The sequence below is a fragment of the Ambystoma mexicanum genome, chromosome 5q (genome assembly GCF_040938575.1).
Source record: "Ambystoma mexicanum isolate Mex_15411 chromosome 5q, UKY_AmexF1_1, whole genome shotgun sequence".
Classification (NCBI taxonomy): Eukaryota; Metazoa; Chordata; class Amphibia; order Caudata; family Ambystomatidae; genus Ambystoma; species Ambystoma mexicanum.
Genome location: NC_090933.1, coordinates 994,132,126 through 994,146,669, shown reverse-complemented (window position 1 = coordinate 994,146,669; position 14,544 = coordinate 994,132,126). Strand labels below are relative to the sequence as shown.

The 14,544-nt window shown below is 45.8% G+C and overlaps 1 protein-coding gene across 1 annotated transcript in view; it reads right to left on the bottom strand.

Moving 5' to 3' along the window:
- The window catches only part of LOC138498338 (fibrocystin-L-like), an 848,238-nt gene that overhangs the window by 79,680 nt on the left and 754,014 nt on the right, over positions 1-14,544 (bottom strand). The window contains exons 32-33 of the mRNA XM_069622136.1: positions 6,003-6,146; positions 4,997-5,153 (exon numbers count right to left, since the gene is read on the bottom strand). Of these exons, the coding sequence (XP_069478237.1) occupies positions 4,997-5,153; positions 6,003-6,146 (301 nt within the window). The remainder of the gene's footprint in view (positions 1-4,996; positions 5,154-6,002; positions 6,147-14,544) is intronic.

The following is a 14,544-nucleotide window of genomic DNA, read 5'->3' as shown; positions in this document are numbered from 1 at the left end:
TACAAAAACTCTGGCCTTTGTCACTAAGACTAATAGAGATCCACGCAAACGAATAGACAGGTCTTGGCGAAGCTGCCAAGAGAAAGTGCTAGAGCTAGCAGGACCACTAGCAAAACTAATGGACCTAGCAGAACGTGTGAGAGATACCGGAGAGGAAGTGGACCCAGACGCATTGGAAAACTGGGCCCAGAGAGCAGTCTGCCTGCTCGGAAACGCAAACTGCGCAATATACTCAGAAAGGAAGAGTGGTATTTTACTTAAGATTGATGCAAAGCAAGGAGACCTAGCCACATACGAAGCAGAAGAAGCAGCGGAGAGACTTTCGGGAAAGAGATGGGGAGGTTCTTAGGAACCTACACCTTGCTAGAAAAAGCCCAAACCTTCATAAGGAAGCTCTTCCCAAGCAGAGTTTTTGCAGGGGCCAATTGCGCAGCCGGTCGATTCCAGGGCGCGAGGAGACCTAAAAAAAACAGAGCCCATTACTAGGACAACAGGCAGCAAGACTCCTTTTTCCACGCCACAGGGCGCTGCCCCAGAGGTCGCAGAGGCAGGGGTCCAGCAAGAGGACAAAGTCCTGTCACAGGTGAGAGCCCACTCACACCCACCCGCTGGGGGGAGGACAAGGGAATTCTGGTGAAACTGGTGTGTGCTTTCCAGCGATGCATGTGTGCTGTAAGCAGTCAAAGGGATGCAGTTAGAGTTTGTGCGACACCCAGTACAAACGAGCACCCCACATGCGATTCACATAGCACAAGCAGAGAAAGACATCCTGCATTACGAGCTCGAACAGCTCAAGCAAAAGAGAGCCATCGAGCGATGCTCGACGCCACCACGCTTTGTAAGCAACCTGTTCTTGGTCCACTGGAAAGAGAAAGTGAGACCAGTCATAAACTTAAAAGAACTGAACAGCTGGATAGTGTACCAACATTTCAAGATGGTAGGCATACACCAGCTGCGAGACACCTTGAGAGAGGGAGACTGGTTAACCAGGATAGATTTGAAAGACGCCTACCTCACTGTACTGGTCCAAGAGGATTGCCAACCATTTCTGGCATTCATCTGGGAAGGACAGTTCTGGCAATTCAAGACGATGCCTTTAGGCTTGGCATCAGCACCATGGGGATTAACCAAGCTCATGAAATCAGTAGCAGCAGCAATCAGGGAGAAAGGGATTTGTATGATCATCTACCTGGACGGCATCCTGCTATTAGCGGACAACAAGGAAACGTTAGAATACCAGACATCATGGGTGAAGGAGTTTCAAGAGTCTCTAGGATTTCTAGTGAATCAGGAGAAATCATATCCGACCCCAGCAAGAAGGCTAGACTTTTTAGGTTTCGTGCTAGACACCAAACTAGCAACACTAGAACTACCAGCCAGAAAAATGTGCGACATCAAAAAGGAGATCAGAGCATGCCTCGCCAAACAGGTAATCTCCCTGCTGGCGATGATAGTGGGACTGCTAGCGTCTTCTATCCAAGCCATCTTCGCAGGTCCCCTACATTACCGAGCTCTCCAGAGACTGAAAATAAAGCATCTCCAACACGGTCTGAGATACCATCAGACAGTTCTGCTAGATTGCAAGTCCATCACAGAGCTGATGGTGGTTGAAGAACATGGACGCCTGGAACGGACGTGCCATCTTCGGAGACCGACCAGATCTAGTTATAGAGTCGGACGCTAGCAGGATAGGAAGGTGAGCACGCTGCGGCTCGCTAGAGACAGAAGAACTGCACCTCCATATACATTGTTTAGAACTCCTAGCTGGATCCTTCGCGATCAAAGCCTTTACGAAAGGGAGAGTGAACTCATGCATCCTGCTGAAGATGAACAACATCTCAGCAGTGAAGTACATCAATCACCTGGGAGGGACCAGGTCCAAGCTCCTGGCAGAATTAGCAAATGATTTTTGGCACTTTTGCCTCCAGCCAGGGACATCAGTCACAGCGGAGTACCTGCCAGAGGCTCTCAATGTGGTAGCAGATTGGAACCCGCGATACCTTTCCAGCAGCTAGAACAACTACGGGGTTGAGTGCACATAGACCTATTTGCATCTCACCTGAATGCACAGAAAGACAGCTACTACAGCTGGAGGCTAGACCCGTCAGCTCTGGGAGCCAATGCTTTTCTGCAAGACTGGAGAGTGAGACTGTTCTACGCATTTCCCCCCTTAGTAATGATGAGCAGAGTTCTGGCGAAAGCTAGTGCTCATTGCTCCAATGTGGAAGGCTCAGGTATGGTTTCCCATCCTGATGGAGCTGAACACAGATTTCCCATGCATCTTACCGGACGGAGAACGCCTGCTCACGGACCCAGCTGGGTCGTTTCATCTTGTGAGAGTGAAAGGGACTCTCCCACTGATAGCGTTCAGGATTTCCGGAGATGCTGGGCACTGCCAGGCATTTTGAAAGAAGCTGCTAAGCTCATCGTAGAGTCATGGGCACCATCCACTCAGAGGAGCTATGACGCGGCTTGGAATAAATGGTCGACCTAGTGCAGAATGAGAACTGTTCATCCCGTTTTGGCACCCATAGTAGCCGTCCTGAATTTCCTGGCATCTCAGCTGCAGGATGATAAGGCTTTCAGGACCGTTGGTGTGTATAGGTCAGCAATATCGGCAGGGCACCTACCCATGGAGGGAATTCTGGTAGAAGAGAACCCTTTGGTAGTGAGGCTCCTGAAAGGGGCCCGCTTCAAGGTTTCACCAGAACCAAAATACGTACAGCTCTGGACGTAATAGTAGTCATGTTCCTTTTAGCAAGCTGGCCAGCTAATAAATACCTATCCTTGAAACAGTTATCAGGTAAACTGGCCATGCTTCTATGCCTCACATCGTGCAAGCGAGTAGCAGACGTCAGAGTGTTGGAGGTGAACAGGAAGACCTTTGGCTCAGAAGGAGTTATTTTTACTCTGGCTAAGAGAACGAAGACAAACTCTTCATCGATTTCATGCCCCTATTTACTAAACCACCCAAAGTGGTGCGTGGTGGCATGTATCAGAGAGTACGAGAGTAGGACAGCTGAGTCGAGACGAGCAGGTGTCACACAGTTGTTAATAGCGTGCAGGAAGCCTTTCCAAGCAATAGCAACAGCCACCATTGCCAGGTGGGTGCGGGAAATCATGCAGTTAGCAGGCATAGAATTAAATAAGTTTGGAGTGCATTCAGTAAGAGGGGTAATGGCTTTGAAAGCATACGTGACAGGAGCGACTCTCCAAGACATTATGCAGGCTGCGGATTGGGCTAGCGATAGTGCATTTAAGACCTTTTACTTTAAGCCGAACGAAGGGTTGGCGGCAGCTGTAATGGGAAGCTTTGTACAAGCATAATGCTTGCCTCCTGTCTTGACATACAATGAAGATTACCCCTGCATACTGCGCAGGGAGTCTTGATTCTATTAAAGACAAGGAGGCGAGTATTCATTTCCCACCCTGTAAATGTACTGTTTGAATCATGGAATGTGAATGTTGTTATGATGTGACAAACAGTTCATGGACTCCACCCTAACGAGTCTGTCTTCTATTGCCTGCAGGGGAAGACCATAAAGCTATCGGAGCGCAGCAAGCAGCTCGGGTGGGAGTAAGCGATGTGATAGCAAGCGCATCAGGAGTTAAGGCAGTTGGAAGCCCGAAGTTGTAGAATTTCGATTGGGGACAGTTACGAAGATGGATCAGTTCAGAGCATCCAAACAATGGAGTCAGAGGCAGGAAGTGAAATATGGACTGGGAAGTCACTGCCAGGGTCTACAGAGACAGAGGGAAATGTAGTTTCAAAAGAAAAGAAAAAAGAAAGGAAAATGAGTAGCTGAAAGCAGCATTTTCACAGTTTATATGCTCGCCTCCTTTAATAGAATCAAGACAGTATGCAGGGGTAATCTTCATTCTATGTCAAGACAGGAGGCAAGCATTATGCTTGTTCATTCTTCTATATGCTGCAATTTCTGTCATGACGTGTAAGGACCTCACCTGCTACCAATGTACTATTTATTTATTTGTTTGTTTATTTATTTATTTGGATTTATCAAGCGCCTAGTGGCCCTGAGGCATTGTGGCGCTGTTACAGAATATTAAGCTTGGTATATATCATCAGCAATGGTAACAGGTAGGTTCCGTGGTTACAGTGGAACAACATTGAAGCAGGCAGAGAAGGTACACTTTAGTTGAACAACTTAGTTTTCAGTGTTTTTCTGAAAGTGAAGAGGGATTGTTCACTTCTTAGATTTGGCAGCAGTGAGTTCCATGCTTTAGGTGCAAGGACTTCAAAGCTGGTTCCACCAGCTTTGACTCTGTTAAATATTGGCACCGTGAGTTGCTGCGAGTATTTGTTCCGTTTAGGCCTGTGGGTTGGAGCTTGGTGTATTCTTTCTACTAGGTATGCCGGTGGTGTTTGGGTGAGGCATCTATGTGTGATTGTGAGGGCTTTAAATGTTATACACCCTGTATTACCTTTTGTCATACCAGGCATCGTATTTCACTGGGAAGCTACGCATACTTTACAAAGTACATGGGAGTACAATGTATAATAATATAACACAATGTTTATCCCAAAAAGCATTCACAGAACTCTGAACCATTAGGGGTAGCATTCGAGAAGATTAGTGTGCATGTACTTGTCTGCACGAACACGTGCAGTGCCATTGTGGTGTCAGTGCACACAATGTGGCCATGCTTTGGCACAAGCAGATCTAACAATTCTGACGCATTACACTTGCATCAAGAAAGTTGACGGGGTGTGTACGGAGCCTACCACAAGCAGAGTATTAGTGTCCCAGGACTAAGCTACTGCAAATACTGCCTATGTTGCACAAGTCACTAACAGGATCAGCTTTCCACGGGGAAGTAGAAAGCTCACCTGTTTTAAACATACCTTTCTGCCAATACCCACCGCCGCTCTCACCCGCCTTTATTGCACAACACCTCCGAGTATTCTGTGCAGGATCAGAAAACGGTCAGATTGCGTATCATGCATAAATCACTTGCTGCGTTGCTTTCCTCTCACCCGCTAGTTCCAGCACGAGGTCTGTGTAGTTGGCCCAGCAGTTGCTGAATGCGATGGTCATATTCCCGCTCAGCCCGTCAGGCGCAGCAGTGTTGTTCTCATACATAAGGGTGGCCGTCAGGGTCAGCGCAGTTACACCGACTGACACACAGTTGCCCTATAGGAGAAATGTCACAAGAGCAAAATAAATGTGCGCTCGACTTTAGAATATTTCTTCGAAATGTAACGAATTAGGTTTTAAAAATGTAAATCTACACTTCACTCGCTACAACATCAAAGGCGCGTCTCACTCATTTGGCTCCATACTCCACTCATATACGAGTGTGCCTCTTCCATCTGTTTTCTTCAACTAATCAATGAACAAAAGAATCAAAACGAGGAAAACCACTGTCAATCTCTCTGAACGTTACTCTCACTTCGCCCTTGCACTTCCTTGCACTTCCGAGCTCACATTTACCTCTTGGTTTCTTCTCTCTTTCAGAATATTTTCCAAAACCTTGTTTAACTTTGACATGCGTTTCCTAATTTCGCAACCCCCCTGGAACATCCTACTTCATTTCCTGTCAAGATTGTGCAACTGCCTCCCTCATCTATCTCAGCTGCGTAGGATCTGAGCTTCCCATGGCGGCATCACACATCACCTGAAGTGTGCAAATAACCTGCCACTCGACTTCACTTCTGCTCTCATTACCTCACACACTGAAGGACACAGCTGCTGGAGGCAGAACGCAAACAGGTATTTTAGAAACCAAGATCCTAAATGGCATTGATAACGCTGTTCCGAAATTGCACTCAAAAAGGTTGCACTACGATTAAAAAAACGAACTAATGAACTCTCCTAAAGAAATTTATTATGACTAATATATGATTTAAATGCAGAGAGAACTCAGGGTCAGTCCGTGACAATTTAGGGTGTTTGATTTCTGCCTTTGTTTGTTTCCTAGCCTTAATGCAATTTCATAACATAATATACAACAATACAACTGCTAATGGAATAGTTCCTTACAGTGGAATCTGCTGCCATGATAACAGGCTGTTGCGTGAGCAGTTCTCCGGGCAGTCCCGCCACTGGTTCCATAATGACCACGAGTCTGGACACTGTGGCTAGAACGTTTGGCTGCACTGGAGTTCTATCCTCTGGAATAGAAACCTGAAAAAAAAGTGATTACACAACGTAAGGCATTGATAAATGAGGATGTCAAGATCAATTGTCTATCAGTGAATAATTCAAATATATTATCAAAGTGTTAACTTTAATGTCTTATTGTGAAAGTACACAGAACAGCACTGTCTTGTTTGATAGCGACACAGAAAAATCCACATTGCAAAGCTGTTACACCTACTGGAAGCAAAGCGAGAGTGACCAGGTCAGGCGTCTTCCAACTTATGAAGTGGAACATGATGAGATATTTGAAGACATTAACCCAATCTATTGTTGCCAATGGCTGGTAATAGCATCTCTTATCCTTACCAAAATGCGTTCAATACTATTTTACATTTCTTGTCTTGTACATCACTCTTCTATATATAATGTTTACCTTTCTAAGGAAACTTTGTCAATAAAATAAAGTGCATTCTGGGTGATCTCTCTTGCCTCACAATTCCTATCTGCTATTCTTTCCTCTGCCTGTCCCAGTCAAGAAAAGGACAACGTTTCTCTTTTGCAGATGGGTTCTGATTATTGGATCTAGAAAATTGATCAGTGTTCTAGATCCATCCCCTTCCTTCCTTTCTGGAAAGTGCACGGCAATAGCCATCAATGGCTATTTCAACCTGCTTGAACGCCAACATCCTTTACTGGGCATCAACAAAACCTGCAACTAAAAACTCATGGCTACCGGCCATTGACTTGCAATTGAGACATTTCTGTTTGGTCTGCTCTTAGGACAATTACTTTTAGCCCTGTATTTATGGTATCACAGTACATAATACTCATGGGAAATCTGAAGGCCGCAAGCTTTCCCTGGCTCACCTAGCAGAAGCTGCGGCTGAACAGTCAAAGTCGACTCCAGTGATGAAAGTGGTGTGGGTTTGAAAACAGTAGGCCACAATGTTACTTTGAAGAGAGGAAGGTAGAGACATATATTGTGAAGGTATTTATTTTATCTATGAAAAGATGGTAAAGGATGATGGAGGTGTAAGTATAAATACCAAATGTATAGAAACGCCCCTTTAGTTTCTTTCATACAAATCTCTACAGTGCCAGTGCACGTGACTTGCTGATCACCCAGAAATCTCCTCACAGAGATGGAGGATAGATGGGGATGCCAATCCTGTTGTACTTGCTGGCTGGACTCGGAACGTGCTGGCCCGGGTAACAGCCACCAACAGACTAGGCTAGTTACTGAGTTGCTGCAAGTGTGCTGCTCACCTCTTCGTCATGAGGTCCGGTGCTGTGATCGAAGAAAGCAAGGCTTTCCAGGGGGCGCAAGATTCGAGACCAACCAATTGTTTTCATGTTTCCTTTAGAATTCACAGTCCTCAGGCTCAGCTGGTTATTAATGCTTCCGCCTCTTTGTTATCTATCTTCTTAGAGACAAGTAGCAAGGCAGTCAAGTACCAACGTTTTAGTGAACTGGTGACTCAGGTGTGCTCAAGAGTAGTGGGAACATGGTCACATGAAGAGGCCTGGTGTTCACAGGAAGTACAGTTTTGCTGTCAGATCAGCTCGTCACAGGATGCATTCTGGGAGAGCTTCTGCATGATTGATCTTGGAGTTAGTTCTTTTTTTGTATCTATGAGTGACAAGGCATAGGTGCATACATTTTGGACAAAATAGGAAATTAGGTTTGGGAGTGTGTCTCATCCCGCAATTGCAGTGTTTCCATTAAAATATTTGGCAAATAACCAAATCGTGACTGTGACCACATTCCCACTTTATGGGGCATCTTTCCTGCCGTTCGTTCAGGTGTAGACTCAAACATGAATCCAGGCACCATTCAAGAACCCTGCCTTATTTGTTTCTTTCAACTGCATCCCTCACCCTCTGTTAGGTAAGATTTCCACAGAGCTGGTAAATCTTCCTTTCTTGGTTCAACCCCAGAACTTTTTGCTTTTCTAGTGGGATATTTTTCTTAATACCTCAGTGAATGGGAACCTTTTTCCACACTCACCTAATCTTTAACTCTTTTTATGGGTGGCATTTTAAAGACTCTCCATAGTGTCTTTTTAAAGTTATCATGTTTAACAACTTATTGGCAATAAGTGCCCATTGTTGCTGGGTTGCCCTAGGGGCTCCCCATTTTACTTTCTTGTGGTAACCTTGAGTGAACTACAGTTCCCAAGGGTAGAAAGGATCTTTGGATCCCTTTTACATTTTATTCTGTGAAACCAACACACCCCACCTTATGTGGAGTGCTGGGGAGATACAATGTATCCCCGTTCACCTTAAAACTGTAACAATTCTGTTACAGTGACAAGCTGACGTTTAATGGCTGGTGGCAGTGATACCTTTTACTAATTTGGTGCACCTTTACCGCGGGCTGTGATCATAGATGCAGTAAAGGCAACTAAAGGTGCTCATTTTACCAAAATGGCCCCTGTCTTCTTTTTCTGCCATTTTAGTGTTTCTTGTCGTTTCTTGTTCCTTCCCCTGATATCCAGGGCAGGAAATTCCTTTGTGTGAGTTTTGTCTTCGGAGGAGTCCCCTGGACACCCCGCCCAGGCTCCAGTCAGTCTGTAAGCACAGGAAGTGGGGGAGGAGTCCAAAACTTCCCCCTCCTTTGTCTTACGCCTTGCTTCAACTGGGACAAATACCAGTGGGGGGCGTTGGCTGTCCTGCTTGGACAACCAGAAGCCCCTTTCCTGTAAAATGCGGGGAGAGAATGCAGAGGTTGTGCTGTGGTTCCTGATAAATACTGGGAACCTGGAAGCTGAAGTCATGTCGACCACTGGAACATAAAACCAAAAGAGGATGACGAAGGAAAAGCAGCGGAGACGATTTTCAGCGACCGGAGAGCCTGCTGTGTGGAAGCTGAAGTCATGTCGACCACTGGAACATAAAACCAAAAGAGGATGACGAAGGAAAAGCAGCGGAGACGATTTCCAGCGACCGGAGAGCCTGCTGTGTAACCCGAGCCTGCTGCAGCCCTTCCTTCCAATCGACCTGGGGTCTCTGAAAACGACGACCCGAACCCAGAGCCTAGTGAGACCCACTAGACTCAAGAAGACCTGCATTTTGAACCATCCCACGGGTTGCTGCGACCTTGCGTTCTTCCAATACCCCAATACCCTGGGTCCTCCAGCCCTTGTGCGGTGCACAGTCTTCCGAATTCCGAATCTCAATGAAACTTCTTGGGCATCTTGGTGTATCTACAGAGACACGAATCGAGTCCGAAAAGTCCCCTCACAAGAGTGCTGGACCTTTGTAACGACGAGAATTCAACCACGATATTCTGTCTTCTTCTGTGCTCCTTGAAAAGACGCCAAAACCGCAGAACCACATTCAGCCACAGGGGAAATCTTGCCTCAAGGCCTTCTTCATCGATTCCTGCTACAAAGTCCCTTCTGAGGTCTTGTGTTCAGTCTCCAGGACAAGGAATCCACTGACCGGGTATTTGGCTGCAGTCCCTGAAGTTCTCCTGCTGCAATCTCTTCTTCATTACTGAGGTACTGTGTTGGCTTGGGTATATACTTACCTTAAGCCTTTTGGGATTTCTGTGTAGTCCTGGGGTGTTTTCTGTGATTGGGAGTTCCCTCATCCAGTGCACCCAGTCCCACTGCTAGAATCTGGCTAGGGTGTCTTTTGTGAAGCCCCTGGACACTCTTCTAACTCTTAAAGTAAAGTACTCACCTATTTCCCCAGTTTTCCTAAGGAACTCTGACTTTTGCTACTAAAGAACATATTCTAACACTGCCTGTTGGTCACTAGTCCTAGTGACCCCACTCCTGCCAATGAGAACACTCATGCTCCAAGAATAAGGGAAAGACTTTGAAGGGATTGGGACTTCTGTCTTGAAAAGAAATCAAGTGTTTTACTTACTTGTAAAGAGTTGGTTGGTAACTGTAATTCTAGGAGTGAACAGTTACAAACGTTCTTACTGATCCTGAATGTGTGATGCACTATTCTTAAAAGTATGGTTAACATCTTTTCTTCCTTAGCCACTGTTTTGCCAGTCTAATAGAAAGTAGATGTGAAGATATTTTACTCTCCTGTGATTAGGTTGTGCCTCTTTACAAAAGTAATGTGTTGGTTTCACCAGATTATTCATGTAGGGTAATTGTATGAGTGTCCTCCAACTGTTGGTATCACCAGGTTAGTCTGTTAGGATAACTGTAAGAGTGTCCCCCAGCTTAGTCTTACTTCCCCTGACTTGCTGCTAGCCTCTCCTTAATAAGTCCACATTAGGTTGTTGCCTACCTAGAATAATTATTCAGTAAAGTGTGACATTGGGTTTTACTTTCCCCTTCATTGTGAAGTTAAAGTATGTGGGTTTTACCTACCTTGTGTTAACTGTGTGCCATCCAAAATAAGTTACCAGAGTTATTGCTTACCTCAATCTGGGGTTCCCTGATTTCAAAAGCATCTGTAATGGTATATTACATTCTTAGGTTTTACTCTCCTGGTATAACTGTGTGTTATGACAAAAGTAGTTATAGGTTTTTACTGCACCTAGGATAAGTGATTTACTATTCACCAAAAGTATATTGTCCAGTTGACTGTTTATGTGATTTGTTCCAAGAGTCACTGTACAACCGGAAGGGCCTACTGCCCTTGTATTACTGAAAGTAATCGGAAAGTAACCATTGGTCTTTTACTTCCAAAGAATAGACTTGACCTATACTAAATATGTATAACAAGGTTTTGACTTCCCTAGAACTACTGTTGGGTGTTCCAAATAAGGTCTATACTTGGGTCTGTGGATTTCAAGTATAGTGTTGTGTTTTTATACTGTGATTTCTTATAATGTTTTAGTACTTACTTACCCCTAGATTTATCTGGGCCTACCTGTATTTAAATAAATCCTTTATTTTTACAATACATAGTGTTTCAGTGTTTCTTTGGACCAATTGTATTACAATTTCATTTGTACTGTGTCTACTGCCCTCTCTCCCTCCTAAGATAAGCCTGGCTTCTCTGTCTACGCTACCCTATACTCAGGTGGTACAGCCTTATACTAAGAGTGGAGTCTTGTACTGCCTGAGTTGAAATGTTTTACTAAGCCCTTAGTTGGACTTCAGAAAAACTGTCCTAACACCCTCTGAGACAGGCACAATCTATGACCAAATATGACACCGGCCATGCCCCACTCAATTTTACAGGACACAATGTTAGGCTGATGGGCTTAGTATATTATTTACACAGGGGCTACTTGTATGGACACCCAGATATACAGTACAATGGTTTGTAACGATGCCTCGAGCAATGCCATTTGTGATGATTAAGGCATATAACCTTCCAACCATCACACTTGAATAATGCATATTTTATCTAAGAGGCAAGGCTATGCCGAGATGTGGGTCCTAAACTCTCAAGCTACTTCTTACGAAATAAATGTAATGAAGAGGAAATATGCATGGGGTTGCTAGTCGTCTTGTGAAGGTGAGATGTGGATTAGCAGTTTGTGTGTGTGTCACAGATGTGCTGTTCGTGTACTTTAGACTCCTCCACCTGCACATGATGTGTGCACAGGGGAGGCCAGAATTGCACATGGCCAATGCAAGGTTTCATCCAACTCAAATTTCACACCCTGTGTCATAAGTCACGCTGGGGTATTGCAACATGACAATGAACATCCAATGAGACTGACAGAGGAGGTTGACATTCCAATTCCATCAGCTGCCTCATGGGCAGAAGGGGAAGATGTTCAGATCTTATCTAGCAAAGATCTGGGAAAATCAACAGAGTAGTTGAATAGCTGGAGGATATAGAAAAACATAGGGCACTATCTCCACCGGCCCACCCACTGCATCAGAAACTAATGATGATGAGATGGATCATGGTTAAGACACATGTTATGCTTTGTCAGAGTGCAGACAGAAACAAGCATTGATTTTCAAAAGCAGAGATAATGAGAAAGAAGAGGGGAAGCCATCATAGATGCAGATGCGGTAGTATTAATAGAAGTGTGGCCCACCTGCATACAGTCTCTTTGAGCAACTGCCTTCCCATGGAGATGACAAAGCACACACCATCATTATGTGACATCTAGAACACCACCAGCATAACCACCAGCACCAGGCCAAAGGTGTGCCAGTACTTCACACAGAAAAAGAAGCAACCGGATATGACCACTTGCATACTTAGCCGAAACATGGTGCACAGAGGAAAGGCAGGAACCAACTGTGGTACCAGGTCGAGGCTGACCCATAGGCAGCGGCACCATGCACAGACATAGGAGGATCTCAAAAGATGCATGGTGCATCCCTCCCTGTACCATCAGACACGCAGCTTACCTCTAGCAGTCAGCACAATTACCCCAGAAAATAATTAATCTGTGTCAATGTTTGGGAGTAGGATACCACGCTGCACCACTTGTACACAAGAGGAGCATAGCTGTGTTCCCCCATTGTATTATGGCAGTGTTGTGGAATAGTTTGACTAAGCCCAAAAATATCAGAAGTCCCATGACAGACAGGGCCTGCTCACTGCTAACCTGACAATGATGTTGTCATCAGATTCTTTCCCTACTCATTTGTAGAAAATCATGAATCCTGGTGCCTTATGGGATAAGTCAATCACTCTAGAAGTTCCTGGCTGACGTTTGTCTTTTGCAAAGTGGTACCTGAATTGTACAATAGGCTATGGCTACAGTGGGGCAGGTACTACAGCAGCCAGTGGGGCAAACATTCCACTTCACCATGGACATGTGGACCAGTGTGGTCAGCCCATTGATTATAAGGCTGTCACAGCACACTTGTGGCCTTATGTTCCTCCAAAAGCGAAAAAAGGGGCCCTGGAGTAATTCAAGGGGGCAGCAGATGCATGCAATTCGGGACCAGGTGGCATTGAGCATGCAAGGGTTTCAGGGGAGGATCCACAGGCGAGTTGATATCTGGGAGAAGGTGGAGGGGGGTTGAATCACATGGGCTAATACATAGTAGTTTGCATTCAGGCTTTTTTTTACTGCTGACAGTGGATCAAATGATTTTGATGCCTTACATATTGGCAAGACAATGTCCCCTGCTTTGTGCATGGCCTTCAGCTCGTGGTCACATGCCTCAACACAAACTGTATGCTTGTGAATGAAATGGTCTCTGTGGTTCAGAAAGTCAGCTCGCTTTTCAGTCAGACTTTCCATGCCAAAATCTCTCCACTGGCTCCCGTGACCGCAAGGATCAAATTCAAGACCCTTAAACCATCCACAAGGTTGTCTGGGGCCTGGGACCACTCTACATCCAGCTTTCTCTCTCTAAATACCTCCCTGCTAGAGTTCTTCGGCCCTCTAGCTCCAACTCTCTGCAGGTCAGAGGCTTCTCCAAGCAGAGAGTGGGAGGTATATCCATTTCCTCTGCAGAAGCCTCCCTCTGGAATGGCCTTTCTGCCCCCTCAGACTTGAGCCAGATCTTCTTAAATTCTGGAAACTTCTCAAAGCTTTCCTTTTCTGCATCTTCTTTCTTCTTCCCCTCCTGTGCTAATGTCCCTCTGCCGCTGTTACTGGTGCCTGGTCCCGTATGAGTCTTCAGGGGCCAGGCCCCCCTTGACCAGTCCCCCACCAGCATCCCTAACTAGCACTTACACTCTGGCTCCTTCCTAGTTCAGCCCAAATCTGGTCCACCCCGTCCATCGCACTTCTCCCTTTCCCACTTCCCCTGCACTTGTCCTTCGTGGCTCCTCTCAGCACTTGTTCATGCCCCTGGACCCCCCTCCTGCACTTCACCACCCCCACTCCTGCACTTCACATTCGTGGCTCCCCTTAGCACTTGCTCAGCCCCCATGGTCCTCCACTCCTGCACTTCACCACCCCCACTCTTGCACTTCACCCCCTTCTCTCCTCACCCTTTTGCCCAGTGCTGCCCCCTTTCTCCACCCCGCCCCCACACTTATGTCTCTGCACCTGTACAGTAAGAATGTCACAAGGCCTAGTACGACAATTACTGTTGGTATTTCCCTATGCCCCCAACCCCTTTTTTTTTGTCTTGTGGCACCTGGAAACACTTGTGTATAGGCGCAATACAAATGTCCAATAAATAAAGTAAAAAAATAAAAAAGCACTGCGCCAAATGCAAGTGCTACACACGTTGCCACTGCACAAACTAAAGACAGTGTTGGAACTCACACATGTTGAACAAGGTGCATGATCAGTGGAATGTTATCACAGAATACTGCAGCACTCACAGCAGAGCCCTAGCTAGGGCATATTTAGAGCTGCGTCACTGGCAGCTGCTATCTAATGTCACTGTGGGTTATGACATTCTGAGGAGGAGACACAACGGGTTCGTTGTCACAACACCTCCTTGAGTGAGGTTCTCCCTCTGATGTACCTGCTTGAACTCAACATGACCGAAATGTTGGGGGGCCCATGCCTTGGAAGATGATGCAGAGGTGGAAAGGCTGGTGAGGGACCTGATTCCAACTGTGTGTGGTGATCTATGGGTAGCTGGATTTA